The sequence below is a fragment of the Penicillium diatomitis genome, assembly GCF_028827545.1.
Source record: "Penicillium diatomitis strain IBT 30728 chromosome Unknown utg000005l_segment0_segment0, whole genome shotgun sequence".
NCBI lineage: Eukaryota > Fungi > Ascomycota > Eurotiomycetes > Eurotiales > Aspergillaceae > Penicillium > Penicillium diatomitis.
The window spans coordinates 3097059-3121107 of NW_026623177.1; the positions used below are offsets into that span (position 1 = coordinate 3097059).

The 24049-nt window shown below is 51.0% G+C and overlaps 13 protein-coding genes across 13 annotated transcripts; 8 read left to right on the top strand and 5 right to left on the bottom strand.

Annotated features, from left to right (window-relative positions):
• Nucleotides 1-135: 135 nt before the first annotated feature.
• Nucleotides 136-1576, top strand: N7539_005492 (DUF3716 domain-containing protein; the record flags this gene model as incomplete). The annotated part of the gene is made up of 4 exons (XM_056935094.1): nucleotides 136-589; nucleotides 676-1106; nucleotides 1156-1276; nucleotides 1320-1576. The coding sequence occupies 4 exons, from the start codon at nucleotides 136-138 to the stop codon at nucleotides 1574-1576; spliced, it is 1263 nt and encodes a 420-aa protein (XP_056790288.1).
• An 899-nt stretch (nucleotides 1577-2475) lies between these two features.
• N7539_005493 (carboxymuconolactone decarboxylase family protein) lies at nucleotides 2476-3093 on the top strand (the record flags this gene model as incomplete). The annotated part of the gene is made up of 1 exon (XM_056935095.1): nucleotides 2476-3093. One exon carries the CDS (start codon nucleotides 2476-2478, stop codon nucleotides 3091-3093), a length of 618 nt encoding a protein of 205 aa, XP_056790289.1.
• Nucleotides 3094-3595: 502 nt separating this feature from the next.
• On the top strand, nucleotides 3596-5241 carry N7539_005494 (HesA/MoeB/ThiF family protein; the record flags this gene model as incomplete). Its single annotated transcript, XM_056935096.1, has 3 exons — nucleotides 3596-3839; nucleotides 3939-4152; nucleotides 4248-5241. The coding sequence occupies 3 exons, from the start codon at nucleotides 3596-3598 to the stop codon at nucleotides 5239-5241; spliced, it is 1452 nt and encodes a 483-aa protein (XP_056790290.1).
• Nucleotides 5242-5527: 286 nt separating this feature from the next.
• On the bottom strand, nucleotides 5528-6589 carry N7539_005495 (putative short-chain dehydrogenase/reductase family protein; the record flags this gene model as incomplete). Its single annotated transcript, XM_056935097.1, has 4 exons — nucleotides 5528-5584; nucleotides 5661-5844; nucleotides 5900-6439; nucleotides 6531-6589. The coding sequence occupies 4 exons, from the start codon at nucleotides 6587-6589 to the stop codon at nucleotides 5528-5530; spliced, it is 840 nt and encodes a 279-aa protein (XP_056790291.1).
• Nucleotides 6590-7464: 875 nt separating this feature from the next.
• Nucleotides 7465-9122, top strand: N7539_005496 (glutamine synthetase family protein; the record flags this gene model as incomplete). The annotated part of the gene is made up of 4 exons (XM_056935098.1): nucleotides 7465-7894; nucleotides 7975-8231; nucleotides 8301-8353; nucleotides 8429-9122. 4 exons carry the CDS (start codon nucleotides 7465-7467, stop codon nucleotides 9120-9122), a joined length of 1434 nt encoding a protein of 477 aa, XP_056790292.1.
• Nucleotides 9123-9771: 649 nt separating this feature from the next.
• On the top strand, nucleotides 9772-10963 carry N7539_005497 (cysteine synthase A; the record flags this gene model as incomplete). The annotated part of the gene is made up of 2 exons (XM_056935099.1): nucleotides 9772-9892; nucleotides 9966-10963. 2 exons carry the CDS (start codon nucleotides 9772-9774, stop codon nucleotides 10961-10963), a joined length of 1119 nt encoding a protein of 372 aa, XP_056790293.1.
• A 383-nt stretch (nucleotides 10964-11346) lies between these two features.
• Nucleotides 11347-11652, bottom strand: N7539_005498 (glutaredoxin family protein; the record flags this gene model as incomplete). Its single annotated transcript, XM_056935100.1, has 1 exon — nucleotides 11347-11652. One exon carries the CDS (start codon nucleotides 11650-11652, stop codon nucleotides 11347-11349), a length of 306 nt encoding a protein of 101 aa, XP_056790294.1.
• Nucleotides 11653-11905: 253 nt separating this feature from the next.
• On the top strand, nucleotides 11906-13792 carry atg15 (triglyceride lipase ATG15; the record flags this gene model as incomplete). The annotated part of the gene is made up of 2 exons (XM_056935101.1): nucleotides 11906-12097; nucleotides 12155-13792. 2 exons carry the CDS (start codon nucleotides 11906-11908, stop codon nucleotides 13790-13792), a joined length of 1830 nt encoding a protein of 609 aa, XP_056790295.1.
• Nucleotides 13793-14411: 619 nt separating this feature from the next.
• On the bottom strand, nucleotides 14412-15623 carry N7539_005500 (uncharacterized protein; the record flags this gene model as incomplete). Its single annotated transcript, XM_056935102.1, has 1 exon — nucleotides 14412-15623. One exon carries the CDS (start codon nucleotides 15621-15623, stop codon nucleotides 14412-14414), a length of 1212 nt encoding a protein of 403 aa, XP_056790296.1.
• Nucleotides 15624-17356: 1733 nt separating this feature from the next.
• N7539_005501 (putative oxidoreductase, FAD-binding) lies at nucleotides 17357-19369 on the top strand (the record flags this gene model as incomplete). Its single annotated transcript, XM_056935103.1, has 2 exons — nucleotides 17357-17841; nucleotides 17920-19369. 2 exons carry the CDS (start codon nucleotides 17357-17359, stop codon nucleotides 19367-19369), a joined length of 1935 nt encoding a protein of 644 aa, XP_056790297.1.
• A 145-nt stretch (nucleotides 19370-19514) lies between these two features.
• Nucleotides 19515-20386, bottom strand: N7539_005502 (uncharacterized protein; the record flags this gene model as incomplete). The annotated part of the gene is made up of 2 exons (XM_056935104.1): nucleotides 19515-20223; nucleotides 20289-20386. 2 exons carry the CDS (start codon nucleotides 20384-20386, stop codon nucleotides 19515-19517), a joined length of 807 nt encoding a protein of 268 aa, XP_056790298.1.
• A 15-nt stretch (nucleotides 20387-20401) lies between these two features.
• N7539_005503 (uncharacterized protein) lies at nucleotides 20402-21366 on the bottom strand (the record flags this gene model as incomplete). Its single annotated transcript, XM_056935105.1, has 2 exons — nucleotides 20402-20832; nucleotides 20943-21366. 2 exons carry the CDS (start codon nucleotides 21364-21366, stop codon nucleotides 20402-20404), a joined length of 855 nt encoding a protein of 284 aa, XP_056790299.1.
• A 1306-nt stretch (nucleotides 21367-22672) lies between these two features.
• N7539_005504 (tetratricopeptide repeat protein) lies at nucleotides 22673-23712 on the top strand (the record flags this gene model as incomplete). Its single annotated transcript, XM_056935106.1, has 3 exons — nucleotides 22673-22807; nucleotides 22912-23544; nucleotides 23611-23712. 3 exons carry the CDS (start codon nucleotides 22673-22675, stop codon nucleotides 23710-23712), a joined length of 870 nt encoding a protein of 289 aa, XP_056790300.1.
• Between the last annotated feature and the right edge of the window lie 337 nt (nucleotides 23713-24049).

Genomic DNA, 24049 nt, shown 5'->3' on the forward strand with positions numbered 1-24049 from the left:
GCCACAATTTACCGCTTAATGAGGTTGGTGGCCTCAGGCTCTGAGGCACTCTTCATTCGCGCCTCTTCACGCGATTAACTCTGGCGTGTGATATTGAAGTACCGTACTTAGCTACTAACTTCTGTCTTTCTGCAAATGATGGAAGAGGAGAGCGCTATGGTTCAGCCCTTAGGAGTCGCACCCTCTGTTTCCCCAGCAGCTGGTCTGGTAGCAACATCTCAGTCAGATGCTGCACCCATGTCGCACGCTGTGCCTCCCGCGGCTGTAACCCAAACAGGCAGCGCAGCGTGCGTTGGCGATGCAATCAACGCGCCCGATCGCCTCGTGGAAATCAAAGCTGAAGAGGATGAACTTTTGTCAATTTCATCAGAGAGTTTCTCGGAGACGTCTTCAATCGACATCCCTGATAGTTCCCCCGAGCTCGAGTCAGGGATGCATGCGGAACACGAGGAAACTCCCTCGACTGCTCTGGCGCGTGCTACCTCGCCGGCTGTTCAAAGCATGGCTGGCGCCGCTCAGTCTACAACATTGTCACGCCGAGATGATGCGCCTCATAACACGGCGCACGACCAGACGGTAGCGACTAAAGGTAGGTTCCTCCATTTGATCTTGAGATAACCAGTCGCAGAATGCTTATCATCTTGTTCTTCGAAAACCCAGCTGCCATCAATCTAGACGCCAAAGGTAATCCAGACCATAAAGTCTTTAGGACCGAGTTAGATCAGTTATTGCTCGCGATGACGATTTGGCGGGACGTAGATTGGCGTCAGGACCCCAGACCGTGTCCCAACAAACAAAAATATCGCGCCGCATTCACTCAGCAGGTGGGCCGGGTTGTCCCCAGCGATCGAACCTGTTCCGGATGCCGCGCAGGCAATGGGCCTTTCAAGTCGTGCTGCGTTGTGGTCCCCGCGGGCACGCCGCTCTTCAGAGGCGCTTGTGCCAATTGCGCTTTCTTACAGAATGGGACTTCGTGCTCGTTGCGGTCTGGGCCTAATCCGCTTGCATCATTCGTGAACGACGCTCTACCAAAGAGAGCCCCCCGACGCGCAGTCCCCTTGGAAGCTCGTGAGACCCAGACTCAGCCGAAGAAGGCTCGAAGAAATGTAAGTCGTCCTTTGGCTGCCCAGATGTGGCTGTGTATCCCTCAAAAAGTCTAACCAATCAACTCGGAAAGGAGTCACAAACCATCAAATCAACTCCGGCGGCGAGGATGAGTACTCGGTCCAGAACGGCGAAGAAACCACAAACTCGCCTGAGAATTGTCAAGGCACCGGTGAATCACCGGGAATCAAACCAACAGTCTAACACCAACAAAGATACCAAGTCCACAAGTCGGTTTTTCAAAAATGCCTGGCTGACGTCTCCTTTGGGCGACCCTGCTGTCTGGGCGAAAGACGGGGATTTCTCTGCTACGCGCGAGGCACTCCGGTCTATTCCAGCTATGATGGAGAGTCTCAATCGTGATCAAGCGGTTCTAGAGAAGTATCTGGAAGACCACGATCAATTGACGACACCTCCACCGCCCAATATTGAAGAAGACGACACAGAGAATCCATTCTTGGCATATCTCTAATATGGGTGGATGAGACAGGACACTTATTCCTGAGCCATTTTTGCCTTCTTTCTGTTAGCCTTTCCATCTGCAACTGGCATTGAACCATATGGAAGCTTTCTTTTCAACGAGCCTTGTGGACGTCTTTTTTTTTCAATGCGGGTTATGGTGTTGGATCCACCCTATTAGTAGATCATACGTTTTGTCTGCTTTGATTCATCTCCGACTCGTTATTGAAGGAATGCTAAGGTATTCAATCTTTGATGAATAAGGTTGACCGGCATTTTTGTCCTAGAACCTAGCAGGAACAACACCGATACTCATGGTCATCCTTTCTCGTGTCCTGGTTCAAAAATCCTCATACATTTGGGCTGCTTTCCTCAAAGACCCCTCCCTCCAGCTGATCACACAACAACGGATGCGGTGACCACCTGTCGCGGGTAGGTTCATTGCGAGATGAATTCAAAAGGGTTCTGGATGAGGGTCATTAGACGAATGACCTTGTACTTGGGATAACCCTACATGATAATATGATCGAGGTCATGCTGAGATGTCCCCTAGAGAGGCAACTGCTGTAGTCAGCCCCATCGTCCCGCATAAACACACTTCCGTGCGGGGACGTTCGGCAGCCGGCCTCGGCTTCAGCCGAGTGGGCGGGCATCAAATGATCAGACCAACTGAACAGTCCGGACATGGTTTGTCCTGGTAAGTAGTTATAGCAGTCTACTAGTCACTAGTTAGTAGAACGTAGAATTGCAAACGGTGCTTGTCGCCCGAGTACGCCCGTCCCCATAAAGCTCCACCCCATCACCCGAACTGGCCAAGTCATGCATCGATTCCCATCTCTGCGATCCAGACTCTCTCTCTTCCAACCCCGTCCCTCTCGCGTTTCTTACCCAAGCAAAACCACCACCCGCACCATGCGTCTTCCCTACGCCCCCAATACTCCCCCAACAGAAGGCGACAACACCGCCGAAACTGCCGAAATCTACTCGCGCATCGCCGCGCGTCGCAATCCTCGCCCTCTCATCCCCCTCGATCTGTCCCTGCTACACAGTCCCCCCGTGGCCGATGGCTGGAACAGCTTTCTGGGCGCTATTCGCACGCGCACCATCGTCGACCTAGGCCTCCTCGAACTCGCCGTGTGTCGAGTCGCAGTGTTGAATGGCGCCGTGTACGAGTGGAATGCACACGCACCGCTTGCCTTGAAGGGCGGGATCAAGCCGGCGGAACTCCAGGCGTGTCGCACGTTACCGTGCACCGCGGAGGACAATGTGGATGCACTGGAGAGCAGTGTTCTGACGGCGCGGCAGCGGGCTGTGGTGCGGTATACGGACCAGATGACTCGGACGATCCAGGTTGAGGATGCGGTGTTTGCGCAGCTGCAGACGGTGGGATTCAATGATCGGGAGATTGTCGAGTTGACGACGGGGATTGCGGGGTACAATTGTGTTAGTCGGTTCTTGGTCGCTTTGGATGTTGGCGAGAATAATGATCGGGAAATGAAGAGTGTGGAGGAATTGGTCGCTGCTCTGTGATGGGGGTTTGCAATTACTTTTGACTTCGTTGTGCGCTTCCAAAACCATAGATCAATCTCATTGATCGGATCCAGTCCAACCACGTTTCATCAATGTTTAGTTATATTGCATCTGGTGGACAGTCGTTGGATCGAGCTTGAATGCACCGGGCTATATGACAGACTGAACATCCGGTCTATCTTCAACGAGCCCAACTGGATTCTCGTTTATCAGCTGTCTGTTGTCTGTTCTATGAAAGATATTTGTCCTATTTCTTGTGCATAGGTCACTCATCATAGTCAACCCGACTCTTCGATTGCGATCACCAGCAGCCCCATGCGGCCGCCCCTTATCTTATCGCCGCAAATTCCCGTTCCCCGCGTCCACCGAAGGAGTCCGTCAAACTTTGCGCGGGGAAGTACAAACTCCGCGACGTCATGGCATGAGCCTTTCTTTTTCCAGAGTTGGACTTTTCACGTCGGCCAGATCGCGTCTGGATGCCATATCAAGCCATCTGCCAATGATGGATCCTTTCAACGATAAATGTGCCGCTCTGCAAGCGCGCATTGCGGCTACCGAGGCCAAACTCGCAGAACTCAAGCAAGAGCTTGCGCGAGCTCGAGACGTTGTCGCAGATGCTCGAAACCAGAACCCGACTGTGTTGGACGAGTCGAACGGCTCACAGAATGGGTCTAAGTGGCCACTCAGCCAAAAAGAGTACAAGAGATACGGTCGACAGATGATTGTATCGCAGGTGGGGTTGTCGGGTAAGTTCTCGTCGGTAGCTTCACAGCCTAAAAAAGAGGAATATTGTTTCATTGAAAAGACCAATGGTTGCTGACTATATCCTCTGGTATGTGGAATAGGCCAGTTGAAGCTCAAAGCAGCCCGAGTGCTTCTTGTCGGTGCCGGCGGTCTCGGATGTCCTGCGGCACAATATCTTGCTGGGGCGGGCGTGGGAACCCTCGGTTTGATCGACGGGGACACGGTCGAAGTCTCGAATCTGCACCGTCAGGTTCTTCACCGGACTCGCAATGTCGGCATGTACAAAGTTGATAGTGCCATCGAATCTCTCAAAGAGTAAGAATTGTCCTTGCATTGCCATCATGTTCTGCATTGATCTAAACTCAGAGTTGAGACGAACCACATCTAACCTTCTTCTTTTTCCACGGCAGACTCAATCCACACCCCAACTACGTCGCACATCGTACGCATCTCACGCCCGGCGAGGCGCCTGAAATCTTCGCGCAATATGACCTTATCTTGGACTGCACGGATAATCCCGCGACACGGTACTTGATTTCAGACACAGCGGTGCTCCTGGGCAAGCCACTAGTTTCAGCCTCTGCGCTGCGCACAGAAGGCCAGCTGATGGTACTGAATAACCCCCCTCGTCCGCCCGGCGACAAGTCCGGCGGCCCTTGCTATCGCTGTGTATTCCCCAAACCCCCGCCAGCCGATAGCGTGGTGAGCTGCGCAGATGGAGGCATTCTCGGTCCTGTGGTAGGAACGATGGGTGTATTGCAGGCCCTGGAAGCGATCAAGGTCATTACCGCGATCGAGTCAAGCGCGCCCGAGTCTCCTCTTTTGCACATGTTCTCGGCATATTCCAATCCGCTGTGCCGTACTATTCGCATTCGCTCTCGAAGGACAAACTGCGCAGTGTGTTCGGCGGAAGCCACCGTTTCCTTGGACACTATCACTTCTGGATCCATGGACTACGTGTTTTTCTGTGGCTCGGCAAATCCTCCTGCTTTGTTGAGAAAGGACGAGCGTGTCTCTGCGCGGCAGTACCGGGAGCTTTCTTCTCAATCTGATGACAGTTTCGACAAATCTTCCTTGCAGCGCCGTCATACGATAATTGACGTCCGAGATAAGACGCAGTTTGAGATCTGTCATTTGGAGAATAGCATAAACATCCCCATCTCAGATATTCTGGCATCAGCGTCTACCGAGGCCACGCCTTCGTGGGTGCCGACCGAGCTTGTTGCGACAGACTCCAAGGAGCCCGTCTATGTTGTCTGTCGACTCGGAAATGATTCACAGCTCGCTGTGCAACGGATGAAAGAGCTGGGGCTGGGTCGCGGTGGCCAGAGATTTATTGGGGATATCCAAGGCGGGTTGCGAGCCTGGCGTGAACAGGTTGACCCTGAATGGCCTGAGTACTGAGATTTCACGAGACTCGAAATTCAACCGGGTTCGACTTTCCTACCTCACACTTAAAAAGATCGAGTCTTGTCTGTATATTCTGAAACGGCTCGGTTTGAAAAAAAAAAAAAAAGGTATATCATTTCTAAACATGCTAGCCCCCGAAAAACCAGTCTCCACCAGTGGCTCATCCTTGAAAACCATAAATGCCACAACCTGCAGCCAAGCCTAATTCAAAGTCCGTAACCAAGAAAATTCGTTATTTACTGACATGTGCACCCCGTGGGTGCATTGACCGCCGACTACTTTAGTGGGCAAGGTTCTTTGGCGCCGCGGGGGCGGGACCTTCCGCGGTGACATACGCCTAGAGAGAATCCGTGTTAGCGCCCGAAGATGATCGTCCACGAAGGTAAACAAAGGAATGCCGAGGTCAAGCTTACCTTGCTCAGACCACCGTCCACCACAAAGTCAGTACCGTTGACGAAACTGCTCTCGTCACTGGCCAAGAAGACAACGGCGTGCGCTTGCTCGACCGCCTCACCGAAGCGACCGCTGGGGAAGTGCACCTCACGGCGGAAACGCTTGGCGTGGTCGTCGCCGAGCCAGTCCTGGAGAAGAGGGGTGCTATAGTATTGTCAGCAAGTTATTCCGCCCAATGGAAAGCTTACGGGTGCCTTACTTGAGCGGACCAGGGCAGAGGGAGTTGAAGCGGAAGCCCTCACGGGCGTGGACAATGGCCAGTTCCCGAGTCATTGCCAAAACAGCACCCTTGCTAGCCGTGTAGGCCAGCTGAGGGGTGGCAGCACCCATGAGAGCGACAAAGCTTGCAGTGTTGATGACGCTCGCGGTCTTCTTATTGTTGCGGCGGAAGCTCAGCACGGCGTGCTTGCAGCCGAACCAGACACCCTTGACGTTGATACTCTGAGTCAGATCCCAGATCTTCTCGGCGGTGTCCACCGCATCGGCATCATCTGCGTGCATTATACCGGCGTTGTTGAAGACAATGTCGGCACCACCCCAGCTGTCGACGGACTCGACCATGGCCTGCACGTCGGCCTCCTTGGACACATCGCAGCGGATTGTTTCCAGACGACCAGCGTTGGGAACGACCTCCTTGACCTTGTTGAGAGCCTTGGCCAGCGCGGGCTCTGAAATATCGGCGAGGAGAATGTTGGCACCCTCACGGGCAAAAAGAATGGTGGTCTCCAGACCAATGCCACTGTGTGAAGCGAAAGGCAACAGGTTAGCGCGCTCATATCTCGGCGGAAGAGCTTGGAAAGCTTAGAAATGAGATCTGCACCAAATCTTACCCAGCAGCACCGGTGACAATGGCGTTCTTGCCCTGAAGACGACCCTTAGAAGTAGACATTATAGCGATTGGTAGAATGATTCTTTCTCTTCGGTTCTCAAACTGTCAGTGTGAGCTGTTATCGGGCTTTCCGGTGCGGGGGAAATGTCCAAAGCTTTATTGCTTGCTCAAGCTACTGTATGGGGAGTGCTCACATGACACGGATGAATTCGAGCGCGCGGATAGAAAACTTAATCGCGTGTCTGCGATTAGAGGGCCAATTGTTGGAATGTTCAGATTCACCACGATCGGGTTGGAAGCTCTACAGAAAGACCGCGGGGTGCCGACTTGATAGACGGACGGGCAGCATTTGCGATGTTAGATAAGCCAGGACCGCGCTCCACCAGAGCCACTACAATATTGACCTAACGGCAGAGCTTCGAGTCCCTTGCTTGAGCCTGGTATTTCAGGTGACACATCAAGTACTGTGTCAATGTATGGTGATGTATTCTTGCATATAAAATTGCTGCCTAAGCGGAATTATCTTTCATAGAAGACTGAAAGCTCATACTACACTCTACACTCTACAAGTCCACAGACTACAGAGTACAGTACCGTCAAATAAAGTACATCATCGGTACGTGGTCCCTCGTGACCGCGCGGACCGCGCTGTGGGTCCGGGCGGCGCTTACCTGGTGGGCTTCAGCTTCAGCCAACTGCTTCCTTCCTTCCGACGAGACAAAGCCTCAGGCGCGAACGGACCCAGTGGGCAGAATGATCATCACTGATAAGCTCGCGGCCAGGGCAGCTTGTGACCTGATCCATTCCCAAGTTGTCAGATTGTTGCGATATCTTTGACTAGAGCTACGGAGGCCTTGCATTTGTTCTCCCAGACTCACCCTGCAAACAAAGAAGATCATCGCATTTTCTCACTCAGCTACTATAAGTTCCCCACGATGTCGGCCTCCGACGTCACCGTCACGGCCGAGAATGTGGCCGAGATCCTGCAGAATGACCGCATGGTCAAGGTAGCCGGAGTCGACGTGGATGGCCAACTGCGCGGCAAGATCATGAAGAAGAGCAAGTTCCTCTCCGTCGTGACCGAAGGATTTGGCTTCTGCTCGGTCATCTTTGGCTGGGACCAGCATGACCAGACCTACTTCAAGGAGCTCTCCATTAGTAACAAGGAAAATGGCTATCGCGATCTTCTCGCCGTCCCAGATCTGCGCAGTTTCAGGCGGATTCCGTGGGAGAACAATGTGCCCTTCTTCTTGGTCAGTTTCTTGGATCCCGACACGAAAGAGCCCGTGTGCGCATGCCCGCGTGGGCTCCTCAAGACGGTTTCGGGCAAGGCCGAAGCCGCAGGATATCGCGCCATGGCCGGAGGTATGTTGAACAGCCAGCTGTGATAGCAATAGGGACGAGTCTCGGTCTCTTTTACAAGTGCAATGGTTGACCTGGAATAGCGGAGTATGAGTTCTATCAATTCCGTGCCCCGAGCGACCATCCCAATCCCGAGCGCGCGGCGACCGCTACGGCACTTTTCCTTCAATCGAATCCTGTCGACTCCCTGCCGTCTTTGACAGAGGGCATGTTTGGTTACTCCATCACCCGGCCTTTGCATAACCAGGAGTATTACTACGGTATCTTTGACGCTTGCGAGCAATTCCGTTGTGATATCGAAGGCTGGCATACCGAGAGCGGACCTGGTGTTTTTGAGGCGGTGAGTTATTTCTCATAATCCAGGGTTCTAAACGCTGGAATATGTAACTAATCTCACTGTTTTGAATAGGCACTGCAATTCGGAGAAGCGAAAGATATGGCCGATAAGGCGGGGCTGTTCAAGTACGTCTGACACATCTGCCCAGATGAACCTCTTACGCCAGTACGATAACTGACCAAAGGGTTCTTCCCGCGTAGATATGTTGTCAAGGCATACGGTATCAAACACGGAATTACGCCTTGCTTCATGGCGAAGCCGCGCCAAGGCTTGCCTGGAAACAGTGGACACATGCATATTTCTCTTGTTACGGCAGATGGCAAGAACGCATTCATTCGCGACACTCCCGATCCTTCACCCCCATATCCGGATGTCGCACATCTCTCAGATCTCGGTCGTCACTTCCTCGCAGGTCTCTTGGTAGGCTTACCAGATGTGATGCCGCTCTTTGCCCCCACGATCAATTCCTATAAACGCCTAGTTGAGAATTTCTGGGCTCCAGTGACTGTCTCATGGGGTCTTGAACACCGCGCTGCCTCTATTCGCTTGATCACTCCCCCTACAGCCAGCGCCAAGGCTACACGGTTCGAGGTTCGCACTCCAGGTGCTGATGCCAACCCTCATCTTGTGCTTGCCGCCATCATGGCACTAGGCTGGCGTGGTGTGGAAAAGAAGCTGGAGATTCCCACACCGCCCTTGTCAAAGGGTGAAGAAATGGGTGGTGCCAGCGACCAGGGTGTAAGACTCGCGAAGTCTCTTAAAGAGGCTGTCGCTACATTTACGCGACCTGACAGTGTGGCTCGCGAGGTCTTTGGAGATACCTTCGTTGATCACTTTGGCGGGACGAGAGAGCACGAAGTGCGCTTGTTTGAGGAAGCTGTCACTGACTGGTAAGTGAATACCATCAATAGCGAGCGTCAACTTGTCGTTGTACATCGCTGCGTGTTCGGCTCTGTTTTCCGCTTCTTTTCTGGGCTCGAGGCTAATGTTTTGTTCAAATACACAGGGAGGTTCGCCGGTATATTGAGACTGTTTAGTGGTCTATTATTGAAACCCTTTTCATCTGCTTTTTTTGATGATGTTGATACCATATCATGACTATTGCAATTGTTATTCATTCTTTTATCTTTACGTGATGCTTTTTCGCAATTGATATCTTCCTACCTACTGGAGCTCCGGGATCTATCGGCCAAGCATCGCTTTTGCTGGATCGCAAACCGCAATGATCTTTACTTGAAACCAGAAGCACTGAACTCCAATATTATCGTAAAGAATTATACAAAACAGGTCGCTCGTTCATTCGCAGATATCCCCAACAGATCCACTAACAAGCTGAACCTCGGCTGTGCGACACCGCCCTGACCCCAAGTTTCGATGCGACCGACGGTCACCGATCAGCTAAGATACCAGGATGACGTGCTCGTCCAGCATCACGTGACTAAGAGCGGGCCGGCTATCGGCGCATGGGCAGCGTCCACACATGCATGATGACCGATAAGTATCTCGCGGGCTCTAACCTTACTCATTCCTTTGGCAAGCAGAAATGTTCCGTCAGAGTATCCGACGCTTTGGCACGACTGCCCTTCGAGCGGCCGCTGCGGAGGGTTCACCCTATACGTTGCGGGTGTCTACGGCTCAGGGCTCAGTTAACGGGTTGACGGAAGGTATGACACGTTTTCTTGATCATCTCCAGACGAGACTATGGAACAGTGAATTGACTAAGACTTTTTACTCTAGCGATTGGCAACACGCCCCTTATTCGCCTGAAACGTCTCTCTGAAGAAACAGGCTGCAATGTGCTAGGAAAAGCCGAGTTCCAGAACCCCGGCGGCAGCGTCAAGGATCGTGCTGCTCTGTTCGTGGTCGAAGACGCCGAAAAGAAGGGACTTTTGCGTCCTGGTGGCACTGTCGTCGAAGGCACAGCCGGAAACACTGGAATTGGCTTGGCGCACGTGTGTCGCTCCAAGGGCTACAAGCTGGTGATCTACATGCCCAACACTCAATCACAGGGCAAGATCGATCTTCTTCGTCTGCTCGGTGCAGAGGTCTATCCTGTTCCAGCTGTGGCTTTCGACAACCCCCAAAATTACAATCATCAGGCTCGTCGGCACGCCGAGTCCCTGGATAATGCTGTGTGGACCAACCAGTTCGACAACGTTGCCAATCGCCAAGCGCACGTTGAGACAACCGGTCCCGAAATCTGGGCTCAGACGGGCGGCAAAATCGATGCCTTCACTTGTGCTACTGGCACTGGTGGCACCTTGGCCGGAACTACTCGTTACCTAAAGCAAGCCAGCGATGGCAGAGTCAAGAGCTTCTTGGCCGATCCCCCTGGCAGTGTCCTGCATAGCTTCATCCAAAGTGGTGGCAAGTTGGCCGAGCGCTCCGGGGGTAGTATTACGGAAGGTATCGGCCAGGGACGTGTCACCGACAACTTGCAGCCCGATATCGATCTTTTGGATGGATCTTTGAACATCTCGGACGAGAAGACAATTGAGATGGTTTATCGCTGTCTTGATGAGGAGGGTCTCTATCTTGGAGCCAGTTCTGCATTGAATGTTGTAGCTGCCAAGGAAGTTGCTGAGAAGATGGGCAAGGGCAGTACCGTGGTGACAATTCTCTGTGACGGTGCTTATCGCTATGCTGATCGGTTGTTCTCGAAGACTTGGTTGGAGTCGAAGAACCTGCGATCGGCGATTCCCAAGCATCTGGAGAAGTATATTGTTCTTCCTTGAGAGTGTAGGCAATAAGCATGACGGGAATGAATAATTTGAACATATATTATCATCGTTCCATTTTCAAGACGTCACACAGCGGGTTGGAGACCGCGCCCCCAAATTTGGTTCGTCGGAGACACCACTGCCCTTCGATGAAGCACGAGGTGGCTGGAGAGATAGCTTGTAGTCCCAGCCAAAGACGTCTCTTTTTTTGGGCACCTGTGCACGAAGGCCTAGCACATAAGTCGGCCCGTTGTTCCAGAATCAACCCACATCCGCTCAAGGAGCCTGCATGTAGAGGCGTGGGACAATCGTAGACGAAGCACTGGCCTAAAAGTACGCCTTGTTGGGCTAGTTGCGGATTTGCTCGTTGCATCCTTCGTCGGGCTGTCAGAGGTAATTTATTGTTCAGTCTCGTTCACAAGTTTCTCCAATTCCTGCTCAGACCACCGATGGAACAATTTCCGGGCGTCGGATAACTGAGCCTCCGTCGGAAGACCCGGCTTGGTGGGTTGCGCGTGAAGTACGGGGACATCGAATTCATAAACATCCTTCCACTGTTTGTTTGACGCATCCATTATATCCTTTTCCACATATTCGAATGGTCGTCGCTTTCGAAGCTGAATAACAGTGTTCTTTGCTGTATCGCATAGACCACAACCAGCCCTGGTAAAGAATGTCAAGCGAGCGAGATGATTGGGCGGCATTACTGCGCAACGTCGAGAAATTTCCTCTTGTGGTTGAAAGTATTGAGAATAGCAGTGTTGTATGAAGTCGTGCACATCGTCCCAAAGCCTGTCGGTTTGTCATCACATGATCTTCTTATCAATGATCAGCGGACAAGTATCACGGGGCCAAATCACGTGTGGGGCTTCTCCGCATGTGCGTCACTTTGGCCGATAAGGCGCGATAGCCTGTATCCGTCCTCGGCGTCCTGAACAGTCAACACTATCGGCAATCATGGCTCGTCTTCAACACTCTCGAGCTCGTCGAAAGAGCATGTTGAACATGTGGTCTGTGTTTGTATCAGCAGTTATACTACCGCAGGCTGTCCAGTCTTACGAGAACTTGCCTGCTGTACAGCTCCCAGTTCTTCCGCCACCGGCGGCGCCCTTGGACCAGCCGGCTTTATCGGCCGAACCATATCAGTTTGTAAGTTCGTTGGCCTCCAAACCGGTCACCTTGAGTCTCTGTTCTGACAGCTTTCAGTCTCTGCGGCATATATTCCACCGAGGGATACACCAGCATCCCGATCTATACGCAAGAGTAGATATTGAACCGGATACTCGTCTTGCTTTACTATCTGAAGATGGCGCTAGCGCAGAGTCTCCCATTGACGAAGGACCCTTGACAGCGTCTTCGAACCCTATCACGATACAGCGCCTGGCAGATCGACGAGTATCTGTGATTCAGGGACATCTCAGTGCTGCGAAATACTCTGGTGTCGCAATAGCATCATCGCCATCAGATTGGGTGATGGATACAGTTCCGGGGCCTAATGTCACTGACAAGCATACAGTCATGACATTTGCGCGAATGACGGCAAATGATTACATTGAAGTCCCTGGGACAGAGGACTGGCAGAATATCAATGGCCCATTCAATTATTCGAACAGTTTCGGGTGGAAACTCGATGGTCTTCGTGGCCATATTTATGCCGATCAAACCAACAGTACGATTGTCGTATCTTTGAAAGGGACATCTCCTGCGCTCTTCGATGGAGCCGGAACGACTACCAATGACAAAGTCAACGACAATCTCTTCTTCAGTTGTTGTTGTGGTCAAGGTGGCTCATATCTATGGCGACAGGTCTGTGACTGTCAGACTGCCACTTACACCGCCAACCTGACTTGCATAGTCGAGGCCATGAATGATGAGAACAAGTACTATAAAGCAGCCATCGAACTCTATTCCAATGTCACCGAGATTTACCCCGAGGCCAAGGTGTGGCTGACAGGCCACTCCCTTGGTGGTGCCATGGCCAGTCTCTTAGGGCTGACGTTCGGTCTTCCAACGGTCACGTTTGAGGCCGTTCCGGAGGCGCTACCTGCGGCTCGCTTGGGTATACCAAGTCCCCCCGGGCATGACTCCCGGTTGCCCCAGAAGCGAAGCTTCACAGGAGCATACCACTTCGGACATACAGCCGATCCGGTGTACATGGGAACCTGCAATGGTATTAATTCGCTCTGTACTTGGGGAGGCTATGCGATGGAATCTGCCTGTCATACTGGCCAAATGTGCACGTACGATACCGTTGCTGATAAAGGTTGGCGTGTGGGTCTAGGAACTCACAAAATCAGAAACGTCATTCGAGATGTGATCAAGGCATATGACGCCGTGCCACCTTGCGCGGCTGAGGAGGAATGTTATGACTGTGTCCTGTGGAAGTTCTTCAAGAGCAACGGGTCTGAGATTACTACAACCACCACCAAGACAACGGCCACTCCGACTCTCACAAGGACTGCCACTTGCAAAACCCCAGGCTGGTGGGGCTGTCTTGACGACTCGACCACCGCCACTGCTACTACGTCGATCACCACCACCACTTCTGCACCCACTACTACAACAACTACGACTACGTGCAAGACGCCGGGGTGGTTTGGCTGCAATGACCCAACAACTACAACTGCGTCTATGTCTCCTACATCCAGCTCGTTGACCACAACATGCCATACCCCTGGCTGGTTTGGATGCAAAGACCCCACTACTATGGACAGCCCCATGGTGACGCCGGCGCCTACCATGACGGCGTCGCCCTCGTCATTAAGTAGCAGCTCCATGACTTGTCACAGCCCCGGATGGTTCGGGTGTCGAGATCCGGTATCCGCAACAACAACTACCACTTGAAAGACTTTGACTATTTGTCGTCTCCTGTGGGCGACTGATTTCTTCACCACTGATCAGAGACAATCATCTCATTTCTCGTACGATTATCACGCTGGTGGCTTACACATATACAACTTTCTTTTTCTCAGCTTAGCGACTTCTCGGCACGAGGAGTACAATTCGAGTGGGCGTTTAGGAGCTCCCTATGACACTAAAGCGAGCATTTGTTTCTGCATTCTTTTTTTGGAAATTGGAATCTCGGACTTGTGGATTTTCCGTTGCTATTCCTTTTCTTCTCCCAAGCCCACTAGACAACCTCCAAGCAATTTGAATGGCATCGCCTTTTTTTCTCTTATCTACGTTTACTTCATGTGTCTTGTTCTTATGTCGATAAGTCAAAGTGGTCCCAGTCTGAATCGGTACCTCGACGTAAACAAGCATCCCCCTCTATTCTGCCATGAGAAAATGTGTGATTATGTTGAAAGACCTGCCGGTCCTTGACTTGTCAATAAGCTCACCGAGTAGTCCTCTGAGCATGGCCGAACAGGGAAAGGGAAGTTCGGGTATGGTTGGTAACCGGAGTGTTTCCATTAATATTAAGTACAACTCAACTCAAGGGTATCAAAAGACAAAAAAGACTTCAGTTCCTACGACCGGCGTAGTTGAATGTATAAGGCAGGTCAGTGGGGTCCTGTGGACGTGCCAGTCGAATCACGCTACCCCCCGAGCTACCGGACTGCCCTGATCGGACTCGACGCAGCGATTCGGTGGACCGCGTCTGCAATGATTGCAGTCCCCTATATGAGCCACTTCTAACGGAGAATCGGGACAGCGGGCTGTGCGCAGCCGAAGATGCACTGCGGCCAGAACGGGCATCCCACATTGACGCCATCGATGGTCGCAGACTGACGCTTCTCGTTGGAGTGAATGCGCCGTCGTAGATTTGGTGGTCCACAGTATCTGACTCGCCTTCCACATCCGACGGTCCTATCATGGACTCTGTCTCAGTTTGGTAACTTATACTGTCACGGATGCCTTCAAGGATTGGTGGAGGCATGGGCATGATTGCCCTGAGAATGTCTGCAAACAAGCGCATCAATTCTCGAAATTCCGGTTCGCGTAGTTGATGGGATGAGAAGCGCGCACGTTCATAAAGCGAAGTGAATTCAACCACAAGACTCGGGGATGTGATGACCCCGAGGTTTCCGAGGTGTATGAGGTACTGTCGTACACCCATCGAAGGAGGTCTTTGAAGAACCTCTACGGCGCGCATGTCGGGAAAGGGGTCCATGGTGTTCGGTAAGGTGTCGTCTGCAGGAGCTGTGGAGACGGCTTTTGCTTCGATAAGATCTGGGAGTTCCAGGATCACAGTGCGATAGGGGAGATCGGGCAGGTCTGTCGATTTCGGAGACGACCACCCGGGATGCTCGACGGAGCCCCAAGGGGGCCGCTCGGGGTCGACCAAGAGATCCTGGTAATTTGAGAAGCTGTTCTCTTCTCCCGTTGTGTCGCGCGGGCACGCTTGGTAGGTGATCACTGCGCTACGGGCCAGTCCGTCCACCACCAGTCGTCTCACGCTCTTTGTGACATCTTCCTCCTCGATGGGGATCCACGCCTTGGGGATGCCCGCAAGTGCCGTTCGATTGGTATAGAGCCGAGTCGCATATATCAGAGCTGCAAGAATGAACGTAAGAACGTATGCGCCGGCGATGAAGAAGATGTTCGTGAGGCGATCTGTGACCCAACACTGGTAAATGGCATCGGCCGGCGTAAGTAGAATGAGACACAAGCAGACAAGGCTGAAGAAGAAGAACGAGCTCGAGTTGAGGAATCTCTCCAAAGTGGGATTCATCTTTGCCGACGCATGTTTGTTGAATTGTTTGACCCCCGTATTGTCACATGGAAGACTTGGACCTCACGAACCCGATCCCACTGCCAGTACCCGCACTCTGGAGTCAATACTTGATGAAGGGTTCATCGGAGGTGGAGAGACCACGTGACGAGAACACACAAACAACCTTCAAAGCACTGCCTGATCTTACCTAATATCAGCTCACGCATGATGTCACGGTCTGTTGGTTAACTTGGTTCTCGATCACAGGCAAAGGTTCACTTTCGAGACATAAGTCTACTACAAGCCAATATAAGCTTGTATGGCTGAAGGAGGCAGAAGTCATGAGAGTCATAGAATGAACAACGGTTATTTTACCAGTCAATCATGACGATGCCGGCGCATGAAGGTACAGTAAGCACTAAAGCAGTAGTTAAGCAGTAAAGCATGACCTTAGCATGAGTGTTACACCCATTCCTACCTTGAGGCGTCACAGGAACGGTTGTCCAACCGCTTTGCAACCAAAGTTTCACAAAATCGTCGGAGCAAATTGTGTACGTGTATGACCGATGTTTTTGACCCACGATTTGTAAAAGGAGCTACCATAATTTTTCGAAAACTGTCGGAAGCTTGATCAATCCCCTCACAAACCAATGCTTGAATACTTGTCTGTCTGGACTCTGGAGACCATGTCAATGCCAGACGGATGTTTAAATCCAACGATTCTGTGATGATCTACTGACAAGTCTACTGTCGGAATTGCTTCCAGATGTGCGCCTGAATGGGTCCAACCATTGCTCGTTTACTACCACCTATCTGACTACTATTACCAAGTTACTGGATCTTCTTATGAAGCAACGCCCATCAACCACTGTGTACTTGCGTAGTGTGTAACTGCCCAGTGTACTGACAGTGAGTAGGAGTGACTACACCCAGCCATTTCTACTACTTGCCATTCCCATCGAACTCACTTCAACCCGACCATCGGGCATCCATCATCAGGTCTTGATCTCCGTAGTATCTGCCACCCCAGCACGTCATAATACTAGAGATCGTTGAGCTCGCCGAAGTCGCCGAGCGGGCTCCCGAGAGGTTTAAATACGTCCAGAATCCGAGATAAAATGACTTGACCTAGTAGTATCATAGAATGTAGTGACTAGTAGTTAACTTAGGAGACTAGGAGTAGTTCCTTACTTATGAAACTACCTGTATGTGGGTAGTAAGTATTGACTAACTAGCCCTGTAGTACAGGTAGGTACTACTAACAAACTTAGTAAGGTAGTAGGTAGGACACAGTGTGATTAATAATCACCTTTGATTCACAATCACGACAGATTTGATGCTTACAACCTGAAGGAAGAACGAGAGGTGGTGCTGAATGGATTTGCGGAAATTACTAAATCTCAATGCGGGGGCGACTAGACATGACTCCATCTTATAAGATGCATCGACATTCCATAGGTCCAGTCACTGTATATATCTAGGCCAGATCAAAAATCAGTCTGATGATAGCGTCGAGTGCCTTCAGTTTGTCATCCGTTTATTGAACAGCCCTGGTCAAGAGCAAGGCCCACTGATCCTCAGTCTATTGTCCCAAGGGACAATCAGACTAGCACTACCTAAAAACGGCAGAGCTGTCAGATCGTTGCTGACTGCATGTCCCAGCTCCTCGCTATATCTTTACAGCAACCACCGCAGATTCAACCGTCCGATTCTCACAAAAGCCGCGAGGCAGCTAGTCCTCCAGAAAAGTCATGTCTGTGACTGCGCTCCAAAGCTGGCATCCTGGCGAGGTTGCGATTCAGCGCAGGCTTGGCTTCGCTAATGCCGTCAAGCATGACTGGGCTAGAGTCATCAATCTCATGCCGACCCAGCATCAGATCTTCTTCTCCTCAAATATACAGTTCCTGCCCCTGACCACAATTGACAAAGACGGACGACCGTGGGGCTCAATTGCTTCAGGTCCCAACGGCGATATCGGCTTCATCCAGAGCCCAAGTGCGCGTTCACTTTCAATCCATGTCAAAAGCTGGGTGGGCGACCCGCTGCTTAAGACACTGAACGAGCTGACTTCGAAAAAATGCTCTCGACTGGCTGTGTCAGAGAGACAACTGACAGCCGGGCTCGGCATCGAATTTACGACGCGACGTCGGAACAAGCTCGCCGGCTTTGTCGCCGATGCAGAAGCGCTAGGGGATCTAGAATATCGAGTAGAGCTGACTGTGACTCAAGCACTGGGGTAAGTTTCGGTGTGCACCTATTTGATACGTCCCGCAAAACGCGTGCTTTAATTAACAATTTGCTAATCCGAGGACAGAAACTGCCCAAAGTATATCAATGTTCGGAATCTCGTCTCGTATCCCGAAAGCCGGGCTGAGGTTCTCTTTGACAAGCCTCAACTATCAGCCCAGGAGCGATTGCCTGATAAGGTGATTGAATTTATTCAAAGCGCCGACACGGTGTTCATGGCATCAATATTCAAACCAGCGCCCACTATTGCTCAGAGATATCCAGCCCATGCGGGCATGAACGCTCGAAGTGGCTTACCAGGCTTTGTTCGTGTTCGCCCGTCTGATGGCAGAACTGTGGTCATCCCAGACTATTCAGGAAACAGATTTGTCTCCAGTCTAGGCAATATTGAAGCCACTGGGCTCGCGGGACTGACTGTCGTATCTTTCGACACAGGCGATATTCTCTATTTGACAGGAGAAGCGAAAAATCATGTCGGCGCGGACGCTCTCGAAATCATGGCTCGGCACGCGAGTCTCACCACTCTGACAGTGACGGGGTATACCTTTGTTCGAAACGCACTTCCTGTACGTCAAAAGCAGGGTTCGTCTGTTGAACGCAGTCCATATGATCCCAAAGTGAAGTATTTGGTGGAGGAGGAAGGGGCAGAGAACATTGCCTCCGGTTCAGCTAAGGCACATGTCCAAGAAGCTGTACGACTGTCCCCGGATCTTGCGATATTCAAATTTAAAATCAGCTCGGGGTCCTCAAGTCCACCAGGAATGAAAATCCAGCCTGGCCAGTCCGTTGTTCTTGATTTCATGGAGTGGATTGGACCGCCTCAGTATCGACATATGGCGGATGCCGCACCGGGGTCGATCAATGACGACAGAGTCCGTACATGGACAGTTTCAAGTGCCCATGAGGGTCAAGACGTTTCTTGGTTTGAAATTACGATGCGCAAAATGCCAGGGGGCGTAGTGACGGGAGCTTTGTTTGATCTGCTCGAAAATTCCAGGATAGACACGAGAAACGGGGACACGGTCAAATTCGACGGCTCAGTTCATGCGGAGCTCGTTGGCGTCACGGGTGACTTTATTTTGGATCCTTCAGAAAGTCTTGACGCACTATGGGTCGCGGGAGGAATCGGCGTCACGCCGTTTCTAGCCATGCTTCATGCCCTCGAACAGCGTCATTCAACGTCACAGGGCGACGTCTGGCTTGTCCTCTCCACGCGCGAGCCGGACCTGATGCTGAAGTTGATTTTCCCGTCCTTGAAGAAGATTGCCCCCAAGATTAACTTCTCGCTACATGTTTTCACTAGCGTGAGTAATCTTGACTCGAGAGCGAGGATGGAGTTGACAAACTTCAACATTGAGATCCATCGAGGGCGAGTGGGTTCAGCCTTTTGGGACACCGTGCCGAAGACGAAGGATGTCTTCATTTGTGGGCCCAATGCTTTCGGCACCGCAGCAGAGAGTGGATTGCAAAGCGCTGGCATTCAGCCAAGTCAGATACACAGAGAGGGCTTCTACTAGATCTCAGCAGGCTAAGATGCGGCGTGAATATCGTGAGATTCAGGCTTGTCATTGAAGCGCATTAAGTCACGGAACAGCAGATTGGAAAGGGATATTCAAGGAAATGTCTGAATGCATTTTGATACATTCTGTCGGCTTTCCATCCTTAAGTTTCTACTACCTTTTCCTCGAACGCTGTTTCCCACATCTCCCGAACAAACCCGTCTGTTGGTCTACACACATAGAGATACTCCTGCATGACTATCATAGCACTATCCCATTGCTCGAGTCCTAATGTGCTAGCCAACACTTGTAACCGACGCGAGAACCACGCATGGTGCCTACGGTCTCTCGATGCCAAGCTCCCTATAAAGAAGATCCATAGTAGGAGATCTGGCGCGTTTGCATCCAGAAACTTCAAGCTATTTTCCAGGCTCTTGCGGAGGGTGTTCACAAATATATCTGCGCACGGCATACCACTGAAGCCTCGGATTCGCACGACGGTATATATCAGCGCTGTAAGGCGGAGAGTGTCTTGGAAAGCAGGCAGAGACTGATCCTGCGCCAAATAAAGCAGCTCATGGTCTAGCAGAAGAAGACCGTCGTTGTCCATGCGAGTCTGACCCCAAGAAGAAGAAACAACGCTTTCGTATAGCGAGACCAGTTTTCGCAGCGAGCGAAGAGTGGAAACTAGCTGTGGATGGAGGCTCGCAGACCAAGGCGAGTTGAAGAAGCGTCTGCCGACGAATGATGTGCTTGAGACTTTGTATTCTTCATGTAAGAACAAACACTCTGTGCGAACTTTGAGTTCCCATTTCCAGGATTCATGGAGCGGAAGTGGCATGTCACTTGTCAGACCTCTCATCAGATCGCATCTGTAGGGAGAGATTAGTTCAGTGTGAGTCAATGTGACAAAATGTTGAGCTAAGGTCGCCTACACGTATAAAATGGAGAGAGAATCATATCCCAAATTATCAAGCCCCCTAGCCCGTCGATAATCCTTTGGATGGCCAGTTCATGGGCGCGTACTGCTTGCATGTTGGCTTCGGCTGCCTAGATAGGAAGGTACTCAGTCTCAGTCATGCATCCCCAGAAGCTTAGTAGCAAACCAAGGGTAAAAGGGTAGTATGCCATTAGGCAAACACCCGACGTCCACCCTACTAGTCTCAACAAAAGGCTTACCTCCACACACAAGAGGTGAGCGATGACTCTGAGGGTAATTTCCGAAAAGAACTTATACGGCTGAATCAAGATCCCTTGAATTGACTTGATGGTGTCCGATCGCAGCCGTATGGCGTCTTGCGTGGAGCTTCGAATCAGTTGCGAGGGAGCGCCACTCACATGGTCCAAAGTTGCTCGGTGGAAAGCGCTCGTCGAAAGAAGAATTTGTATGAGGGCCGGATGATCCAGGGCCATTCTCAAGTATCGAAGCGTGATCTGATTATCTCCAATAGGGAAACACAGTTTGGTAGCATGCGCTTGATCTACGATATCCAACAGTTAGCCCGGTGCCGTTTGCCAGCTCACAGAACTGTTAAACCTATCGAGTAGGACCTATAGAGAAGTTCTTGAGTGGAATCAGGTACAAACGTACAGTGCTGAAGATATATTGTCATACTTTGATCTGTTGGACGAGCAAGATATGGAAATGCCAAGGCAACACTCTGTTCGAGCGATCGACATAATGGAGGAGATTGCTCCTCTTTTGACTGGCTGGAGCCTTGATGTGTATCCTCATAATTCACAGAAGAGTCATGATCCCCTGTCGATGAAGGTTGGGGCTTTAGGTGTTGTGTCTGTAGCTCCTTTCTCAGCCGATGGTGCCTCGTCCGGATGAATGCCTGCTTCTGTCGAGAAGCATCCCGATCCTGAGAATCCTCTTCTTGAACGTTGATCCACAGATAGTCAGCAGACCCGGCACTGTGCTTTTCTTGGAATCTGTTCTGTTTCAATGAGGTTGACTGCCGAGATTTCACTTGGCTGGATTTATTAGGTGACTTTGATTGTCGAGTCGACATGGTCGGCTGTATGGATGGACAGATGTGCGTGAAGGCGAGACTTGAGAACCTGCAACTATCAGGGTCCTAGGGTCAGATCAGTGCTTTGAAAAGCCCGGATATGCATGTATGAGATTAGGGGTCCCTCCATTTACACAGCGATGAGTGCTTGATCATATAGTACAGTGTCCATGACAACTCATTTTTCAAATTAACTATATCAATCGGACAAGGATGCGTGGGTGGAGCCGATGTGGCTGCCTCATCTGCCCGGTCGCAATAAATCCTCCTAGAAAGTGGCCGTAAACGGCTACAGAATGCTTGTCATAGGGTCCAGCCTTTTGACTCGAGCTCTTCGGACCTTACGTTTCATCTTCTGCGCACAAAGAGATGGAAAGGCTTGGAGTCGGCGACGCCGAAATGGCGGCGTGCTGATACTAACCGGATGTTGTACAAGTCGGACAAAGTACACTTGATTGGTGAATGCTTGGGAGGAATGCTAACTTCGCAGAGAAAGAACAAATGAGAGACCAAACAAGGGATTTGAACTCTCGCCAAGTGTGAAACCTTACCGCTACATTGAGAAAATGGCGAGCTGATAGAGGGTCAATAACTGGGCAGTGAGACGGAAGCGCTCATGTTGCTGATTACAGACGTGGTAGGGGTTGTGCTTGAGTCGTAGTTGCGGTCGAATGAGTTGCCGTGCATCCATCGTGTCTGACCGGCATTTGATACAAGGTAAACTATTTTACGAGAGCGTCACCGATTCTGCATGACGTTGTTGCCGTCATTTCAGGCTGATGAATCAATACCTTCAAGGCCTTGATTTTGAATGAAACTCACTGCCTTCTAGATCAAGTCTTGCACCGAGCCAATCAAAATATAGCAAGGCCGACCATGCATCAGACTTAGGCCGCTCTATGCGAGTCAGAGAGCACATATATACCTGTTCTCGAGAGAGCTCTCAGTCCAGTTCCTCACATAAGGTCATTGTTTGAGGCGGAGAGATGTAATGGTCTGAAGGGTGAGATGCATTGCAATGGCCACATAAGCGAAGGGGTGAGAAGTTGAGTCTCTTAGAGAAATTCCCAAGTGGTAAATGTAGCCAGGTATTCCGCATCGCCGTGAATCTGCGAAGGGCGGCTCTTTCAGGTTGTTAGAAGAGAATTCTCGTCGCGTATTTACTCCGAAAGTCATCCAAGAAAGCGATGCGTGACGAAATGTCACGTGATAGTCTTTATCGCCTCGGCCGCGGGGGTGTATCGTTATGCTTGACCCAGTCCCCGCAGTATTTGCGGAATAATTCCACATTCCACGCAAGTTCCAAATGGCTGCTGAACACCAGTCGGGGCCTCGTCAAGACCATAAAAAACCGATCCAAGACCCACACACGCAAGACGATGCATCAGACAGTGACGAGGACGAGTTTCACGATGCACGTTTCCCCGCGGAGGAGGAAGCTGTAAGCCAAACCTGCACAGAACTCCCCGAGGGACAAAAAAAGCAAGAACAGAGACGAACAGACATGATTCTGGACTACTAACCTTGCCCTATCAACTGCCACAGCGTCTTTTGAAAGAGTCCCAGGAAATCAAAAAGGAAGCAAATTCACTCTTCACTGCTGCTTGCTATGATCAAGCCATCTCTACCTACGACCGTGCTCTGTCCTCGTGTCCCAACTACCTCGACTACGATATCGCCGTTCTCCGCAGCAATATTGCTGCATGCTACCTGAAAACGGAAGAATGGAAGGCCGCCATTGATTCTGCCACGGCCTCTCTGGATCGCTTGGAGAAAATCATTCCAATGACTGACGGGAAGAACAAAACTGGCGAAGGAAAACGCGCATCCGATCCCGCAGCAACCTCAACGGAAAACACAGACGTGGTGGAACTATCAGCAAGCGATGCTGAAGCGGAGGAGAAACAGCTGGCTCAGTTAAAAGACCTTGATACGCAACGAACCAATGTGCTTCGAATCCGGGCAAAGTCATTAATGCGACGAGCAAAGGCGAAATCAAATTTAGGCGGATGGGGGAATTTGCAGGGCGCATTGGAAGACTATCAAGTGTTGAGCTCCATGGAAACTTTACCGTCAGATGAGAAGCGTATTGTACAAAAGGCACTCCGGGAGCTACCTCCCCGGGTGAACGAGGCCAAGGACAAGGAAGTCGGGGAGATGATGTCCAAGATGAAGGAGGTAAGTCGAGCCTGAATTCTTGAAGGCTGCAGGTCCACGGAGCTGACATTCGTGGAATAATTCTAGTTGGGCAATGGGTTTCTCAAACCATTCGGCCTATCGACTGATAACTTCAAGTTCGTTCAAGATCCTAATACTGGCGGATATTCCATGAATTTCCAGTCCTGAAGTGGAAAATGTTACGAAATTTCAATGGTTTGAACAAAGTAGCAGCATTACAGGCATCATTTCAGCATCATGTGCAATCACTGAAGCCTTGAGTTTGGCCCAGAGCATACAATTCGATCTCATTCGGGATTGTATTGTGCATTGACTCAACGCCATTCATGTGTGGCGATTACTTACTTGGGGACCTTCATACCGATAGATGGCCCACAAAGCATAGAATATGAAAAAGGCGTCTCGAGGCCTTTAGAATACTTAGCTGGAGGCTCTGGAGCGTGTGTTTGGGTTGATTATGCACATAAACCATCAAAATATTCTTGCAGTCAATCTAAAGCCCGCG